This window comes from Octodon degus, unplaced genomic scaffold (genome assembly GCF_000260255.1).
Source record: "Octodon degus isolate 3935 unplaced genomic scaffold, OctDeg1.0 scaffold00025, whole genome shotgun sequence".
Taxonomy (NCBI): domain Eukaryota; kingdom Metazoa; phylum Chordata; class Mammalia; order Rodentia; family Octodontidae; genus Octodon; species Octodon degus.
The window spans coordinates 4567744-4575305 of NW_004524601.1; the positions used below are offsets into that span (position 1 = coordinate 4567744).

Consider the following 7562-nt stretch of genomic DNA (forward strand, 5'->3'; position numbering starts at 1 on the left):
CAATTTCTGACATTGCCAGTGAAGCAGAAGGCACAATACTATTATGGATTACTGAACTCCTTCAGAATATTTTGCTGAGTTTACACACCTATAATATTTATGATGGAACTTAACAATAAAAGGGGATACAGATGAATGTCCATTTTGTATATGTGTATTCAGAGTGGTTAGGATAGATATATAGTTATATTCTCTTCATGAATAGAGGGATTTACAAACACCTCATGAATAGAGGTGTTTGTAAATAGGTTACCAAGTCTGCATCTTGTACAGCAATTAACTACTAGGAAGAATGTATGCAATGTGTTAATTATTGAAACTGTCCTACCAATTTGCTTTGAAACTATCTCATTGCTATTTGTTTCTCAATAAAATTATGGTAGAAAAAAAGAATTACCTGTGGGATAATTTGTATTCTTTGTGCTCTGTACTGTCTTCAAAATCTAGTGTGTATTTTACTCATTATTTCAGAAGAGCCCAGAGTAAGTGCTCAGTACCTACAGGGGGCTGGTGGGTGCCTTTGGACAGCACAGCTGGCTTTGAAGAAGGCAGGGACAGCAGATGTGAAGGGCAGCCACCCTCCAGGTCTCAGGGACAGTGCTTGGGGACACACATAGAAGGGCCATCCCCCATGGAGCTCAGCCTCAGACCTCCTGACACAGGCTTTGGCTCTGCTTGCTGATGGGATGGACCCTGGCTGTGGAGTTGGGGGCCTGGCCAGCAGGGGACAACACTGTGGGTACTGAGTCTAAAGGGAGCCTCCTGTGTGGGGAGACTGGGAGGCCAGCTGTGGGAAGGCCATGGGGAGGGAGGCTGCCCTCGAGCAGGCACTGACTGCTGTTGGCTCTGCCATGGGTGGACGCCAGGAGAGGAAGCCCTGGGCCTGGAGGAATGGCCCCGCTTTACAGCGTCTCCTCGGCATCCTTCGTGATGCGTTGTGCATGGCGCCTGGCGAAGGAGAATGTTTCGGGCTTTCATGAGCACAGAGGAGAGCAGGAGGGCAGGTCTGGGGTAGTGCTCCCTCCATCTGCTGCACATATCAGCACATGCTGTTGTCCCTGTGCCAGGGCTTCCTCAGCTCGATGACATCCTCCTCCACTCCGAGGGGAGCAGCACTTTCTGGGGTACTGCTGAGAAGTGCAGGTGTTATTTACGGTGACTGGAGGACACCCACCCTGCTTGCACACGTTGGCACCCCGGGAAGTGGGCCATCCTGGGATCTCAGTAAGGATGAGCATGAAATTGTAGCAGTGCAGTGGGGAAGTGAAGCAGCGAACTCTGGAGGGTAAGTTCAGGAGAGTCCTCGGAGGTGGCTAGTGCGAAGGCTTGCATGTGTTTTCAAGCTTTTGACAAGTATTCCTGCTACCATTTTTCTTTAATATCTTTCTCTAGACCAAACAATTCTAAAATAAACATTGAGAATATTAAAAATCATAAAATATATTTTTGGCCCAGTATGGTAAAATATGATTGGCTTTCCAGTAAACAGTGTAAAATTTGCTAGAGTGCATCAATTTTGGCATTATGAGAATAAACATTTTTTTTATTTTTTTACACAGGATAAATCAATATCCAAGGACAAATCCAGGATATCAGGAAGAATTTTGCCACAGTTATCTACGGTAACTTATCTATACACTCTCGGGAAATATTTACTATTTAAAATAGCAAATATTTGAAAATAAATAACCAAAGTTCTCATTTTGAATTTTATTTTTTATTTTGTTTTTTTTTCTGATTAAAAAAAATTCTATGAAGTACCTCTCTCTCTCTCTCTCTCTCTCTCTCTCTCTCTCTTTTGTCTTTTGGAGACAGGGTCTCACTTTGCTGTTCAGGTTCCCTTGAACTCACTTTGTAGCCCAAGCTGGTTTGGAACTCACAGTGATCCTCCTGCCTCTGCCTCCAGAGTTCTGGGATTACAGGCATGCGCCACCATGCCTGGCCAATGAGGTACATCTCTGAAGAAAAATATCTTAGTAAAGTTACCACAGGTATCTCTGGTGGCGAACTTCTGGCACAGGTGCCACTGTGGGCTGTTTGTTATCGTTAAAAACACTTAAAAGGTTCACTGCCCCTGACCTATAAGTTCCTAGTATGTTGTTCTGGTTTGCATCTTGATGGCCCCCTCTTTATGGTGCTAGGCGGTGCGGCCAGGTTGGAAAAGGCCACATCGTGGGGGCGTGACCCAGGTTTATCCCCCTCTCTTCCTCTTCCCTGCGCTCTCCACTTGCTGGCCGCCATAATGGGAGCCACTGTCCTCTGCCCAGACCTTTTTACCAGGCCTTCTTGCCTTGGATTCCACCAACGTGGACTAAAGACATGAGCCCAAAACAATCTCTCTTCCTCTAGGTTGTGGGTGCCGGGTTTTGTGTTTTGGTGTCACAAAGGTGATAAAGACATATTCGCAGAATGCTGGAGTATTATGAATGAGAGAGTTTTCCAAGGTAGATTCATAGGAGGAGGAGGAGTTGGAGGCATGGCAGGAGAGCTTGGGGTGAAGCGTTGTCTCTGTGGCTCTGTGATGTCTGGGAAATCGTTTACTTTTCTAAGCCTTGGTTTCTGGGTTTGAAAATGAGAGGCTGTGCTGACTCTGAGGAGGTGGCTTTCCCAGGGCTAAAGGTCTGTCCTTGAGATTTTTTTAGATCTTGGCATCCTTGTACTTTTGAGTCCATGTTATCATTGTTCTGTGGAATAGGCAGCTTATAGGACTTTTCACTTGATAAAATGCTGAATAAGTTAGATTTTACTGGAATAAAATTTACTGTCTCATATTCATGTTGGATTGCATGCCATCAGTTGTCCTCTGGTGACTTTTGGGAATGAGTGTAAGTAGAGTTTCAGGTAATCACTGCATTTTGGAATCATGAGAGGACACATATAACATTTACATCTTCCTTGTTACTTTATGGATACGGGTTCAGTAGAATTTCATAATTCACATTGTTAATTCACAGCACTATCATCTGTTCCAGAACTCTCTTCATTTCCCCAAATGGAACTTCTGCTCCATTAAACAGCTTCCCATCTTCCTCTTCCTCGGTCGCTAGCAAACCATCATCCTTCTGGTTCTTCTGCCTCTGCGACCTCTTAGGCATGTCGTGTAAGTGCAGCCAGGTGATAGTCATCCTTTTTCACTCCCACTCATTTATTTGCCTCAGTATACTCTTCAAGATTTGTCCACTATTTGTTTTGAAATATTTGTAAAAGCTGAACCCAAACTATAATATTGAATTTGTATAACTTTGTACAGGAAACTTTAAAATGAAGATAATTTTCATTTAGAACACTTGAGTGAATGTTCCCACATGAATTATCTTGAGCATTTAAAATACATATTTGAATTGGACATATACTTATATGGATAACGCCACCATGTGTGGACAGCAATGTCACGTTTCCCCTAGTTCTGCCAGGACCGTGCCAACTTTGCCGGTTTAAAAGTTAAAGACCTGCAATGGATAGACACTTTAATTTATTCTTTAAAAAATTTAAATAATTTAAAAACAAATAAATTGCTGTTAGTTGTGATTAGTATATGGATTTAGAAGTATAAACTCAACTAATAGTACTTACTGTAGCGGCAGTGAATCATACCCCTTTCCTGTGCGTCATGCAATCATCTACAATACTTTTTTTTGGTTGATTTTTCTTTATCTGGATTTGAGTTTAATATGTCTTAAGAGAAACTGTATTTTAAAAGGTAATCCATTGAATTGGTTTTATTTGAATATTAAGGTTGGCACTTGGTTAAAAGTTCCCCGGTAATAACCACTGCCTGGAGTGGTTTTCATGGCAGCCCTGCTTTCCTAGAAAGCTGCTCTTGCAGCTGAGGTTATGCTGCCTCAGCATGGTGGCCCCCAGCTGCTGTGAGCAGCTGACCCAGCTTGTACCCTTCTGCTCACAGAACTTCCACGAGTCTTAAACACCTTTTGGAGCAAGCCAAGAGGAAGAATGGAAGGAGCAGATGGTAGGATGAAGACTCACGGGCTCACACACAGTCCTCGTCTACGTACCTGAGAAAGAAGAACTTGACATAATGACTGTGTGTAGAGAGTTTACTCAGAAAGCAGGAAGAGAGTGGAAAGAGCACAACTAGGTGAAGGAGAAGCTGCTGCAAGCCTGGGCTAACACGGTGGTCTAGGTCAGAAAGGAAGAAACAGGCTGAATTATCAGTGTTAGAAAATACACAGGTTTTGTTTTAAAATATGCCTACCTGGGTTTGCTGAAGAAGCAGCCCTTACCAGCTGTGTTCTGTTTTCCAATATTGCAGTCACTGGTGAGAGCTAAGTAGTCATTGACCTTTTAAGAGATGTGAATCTCTTCAGGATGCTGTGATTCCTTCCATACTGTTGTTTCTCAGCACACATCTGAGCTAATACTCCAGGCCAGAGCTGCTGGAACTGTGGCAGACCTTGGTGCAGAGTTCAGAGTAAAGCTCAGAGGGCTATCATGGGGGCTTGGGTTGGAACCCAGTGCCAGCCCTTTGTGGTGAGGCCCAGTACCTGCTGAAAACTGAAGGCCTCTTCCATAGGCTGGAGGTCGCACACAGAACCTCTAGATCTGCCCTGGTGTTAGGTGGAGGCCTGTGACTTGGTGGGACAGATGAAAGTTTTAGCCTGCATCATTTCCATCCTTGGAGTAGTACAGAGTGCACCTTACCTTCTCCTGCGAGCAGGCAGGCCCCTGCAGCTGCGACTTGGGTGTTGTCTAACTTAGGATCAGCCTTGGTGGTCAAGGGACTGTCTTCATCCACTGCCTTCAAACCTGAGGTAACACAGCTACCAGCAGACCAGGGCTCACAGGCGGAGCTGCAGAGCTGCTCCAGCACTGGCCGAGACTCGGAACCAGTGCCATAAACTCATAACTGCCAGCTGCAGTGTGGGCCTTTGTCCATTGCTCATTTTATGAGACTCAGGTGCCACCAGCTCAGCAGCCTGTCCAGTCAGGGCCTGCCATTTGCAACACTTCCTGAACCTTGTGCAGCCTAGCTTGACAGAAGACCCCATTCAAGGGATAGGACAGGCTGGTGAGCACACTTTGTCCTGGAACTTAGCACTGGGCTATAGAAGCTAATACTGGACAGATCCTGACAGCCCCTCTCCCCAGCTCTGCATGCAGAGTGGACCTCTGGGAAGCGCTCACCCTAGGGGAAGACACATAGCCCCAGCCCACTGGGCTTCTGTTCTAGCTGGCTTCACCCTGGCTGCTTGCATCAGTCTTAGGCTGTGAGCCTATTCTATAAGAATAGGCAGGCTGTAGCAGTATGGCCCTTGTTCCTACCCTTATGTTGTACTGGTTTGTGCAGGCTGTGGGCTTAGAGTATGACAGAGCTTAGTGGCATGATGGTGGAGGTGTGATGCAGGAGCCTCAGGTTGGTCCAGCCATGATGGCTCTGTCCAGAGTCAGGTAGAATCCTGTAGTGCCTGACCATAGCTCAGCAACTGTGGATGAGACCTACCCTGGCCCAAAGGCGAGACTTGTGGGGAAAGACCACTTTTTATAGTTATGTTCCTAGTTCTTTCTAGACAACACATAAGTAGGGCGCCTGTGATGCCCTGGACATGGATTATGCTCTAGTGCTGAGATAGCGGCAACACACCCAGAGCAGCCTCCTGGTGAATCTGGGCATGGACACCATTCAGGGCCAAAATAGTTGAAGGTTCTATAGTCTCATATGGAATAAGATACTTGTTTAGAATTTCTGGAATGATGGCTAAAAGAATAGGAAGACTAGAACTAATACCTAATCATTTAATTCCCAGGCAGTGTCATATGCCAGCAAACATCAGGAGCTTTCAGGAAACTGTGAACTCAGCTACCAGTCAAAGATGTCAGAAAATGACCGGCTAGCCTCAATATGGGAGAACTCTCAGGGAATTCAGCTATTTTAAAGAAACCCAGAGAGCCTGAAGAAAAGACAGAAAACCATTTCAATACTAGCAGAAAACCTAACAGAGTGAAAGGAGTGACTTAAAGAGACCAAATTCATTGAGCGAAAGCTACACTAAGAAAATGAAAACACGTAGAAGGCATAATATAAGCAAGGTAGATCACATGGGGGAAAGAATGAGTGTGCTTGAGGAGAAAATGTTCATGAGGTACATTTGAAGGAGGAGGAAAAAGAATGAAGGGAGTGAAGAAAGCCGAAGGAAATTTTGGACAGTGTCCAAATGGTAATTTGACTTACTGGATTCAAGAGTAACTTGAGAGTGCTAAAGAGGCAGGATTAGTAAAAAAAAAAACAAAACAAAAAACAGAAGACCTCCAAAACCTAGAAAAGGGCACAGACATCAGGTATAAGAAGGCCAAAGGACCCCTTACTGAATTCGACAAATTTATCCAAAGATATCTTATAATCAAACACACAAAAGTGAAAGATAAAAAGATGTTCCAAGCTGCCAGAGTAAAGAAACAGCACTGCCCCAGCTCACCTGGTAGCAGACTTCTCCATAGAAATGTTATGGAAAATGCCATGAGACTTTCACAGTACCCAAGGCAAACATTCTCGGTCAAGAATACCGTGCCCAGCAGTGCTATCTTATGGAAATGAGGAAGTGATAAAGAGATTCTCAAGCAAAACCTGAGAGATTGTGTCTCTACCAGACACATTCTACAAAAAATGGAAAGGAAGATTTTCAACTTAAAAGGAGATCTTAATGAATAAGAAGAAAAATAGAAAAGTATAAAATCCATTGCTAAGAGTAGCCATAATAACATTCAGAATGTTCTAATATTGAAAGCATGGTGTGTAGACCATATCTGAAGGCAAAAAAAATTAAAAATGATAAGTACAGTAATGTGTTGAGGTATGGGCCTTACATGTGTAAAATGGGTGTCGAAATCATTTTACACAGAATGTGAGAAGAGTAGAGTACAAGGGCAGGGTTTCCTTTCCTTTTTGGTACATGTTTGTGGTACATAAACATTCAGCATGAGAGGTTGGTACACATTAGTTTTCTTATCTATATTTCATCTTTTGTTTTTATTTAAAGTTATACTAGTTTTGAGTTCTTAAACTAGGAAGACTATATGATATTTACCCATGAGTCTGGTTTATTTCACTTATGAGTATATCTTCAAGTGGCATCCACTTAAATATAAAGGGTTCAAGTTTATCATTCTTTATAGCTGAGTAATACTCCATTGTATAAAAATACCAAAAAGAAGAAATAAAAATAGAAAGGCATAACACAATTAAAAGGAAAGCAAGGACTTAAGGATTAAACAATGAAGAGAGGGCAAGGAGAAAAGCTAAGAAACAAGACAGGGGCAAAGCCATACATTTATATGCATTGTTGGTTAAGACAATGATCTTGAGAATCTTCAGCAGGTTTTTGAAACTAGCAGTTAATTGTTAGGATTCTCACCCTGACTATATATGCTGATAACTGTGAACTAAGCAACTGCACTGAAGATAGCAATGTGTAATACTAGGGTCATGCTTTGGAATGCCTGGTCTCCTAAATACATACTGCTTGTCATGTTATACCAGTTGATGCTATACTGTTTCTCAAGTAAATGTTTGTTTTTTAAAAAAATGGGTAGCCCTAGCCTTCCAAGGT

At 43.2% G+C, this 7562-nt stretch overlaps 1 protein-coding gene across 2 annotated transcripts in view; it reads left to right on the forward strand.

The window, feature by feature from the left end:
• Dnah7 (dynein axonemal heavy chain 7) overlaps positions 1-7562 on the forward strand; it is a 268173-nt gene that overhangs the window by 10599 nt on the left and 250012 nt on the right. The window contains exon 2 of one of the 2 annotated variants that reach the window (XM_023712349.1): positions 1560-1622. The exons of the other annotated variant lie outside the window; for it this stretch is intronic. Coding sequence (XP_023568117.1) covers positions 1560-1622 — 63 coding nt within the window. The remainder of the gene's footprint in view (positions 1-1559; positions 1623-7562) is intronic. 2 annotated transcript variants of the gene reach the window in all.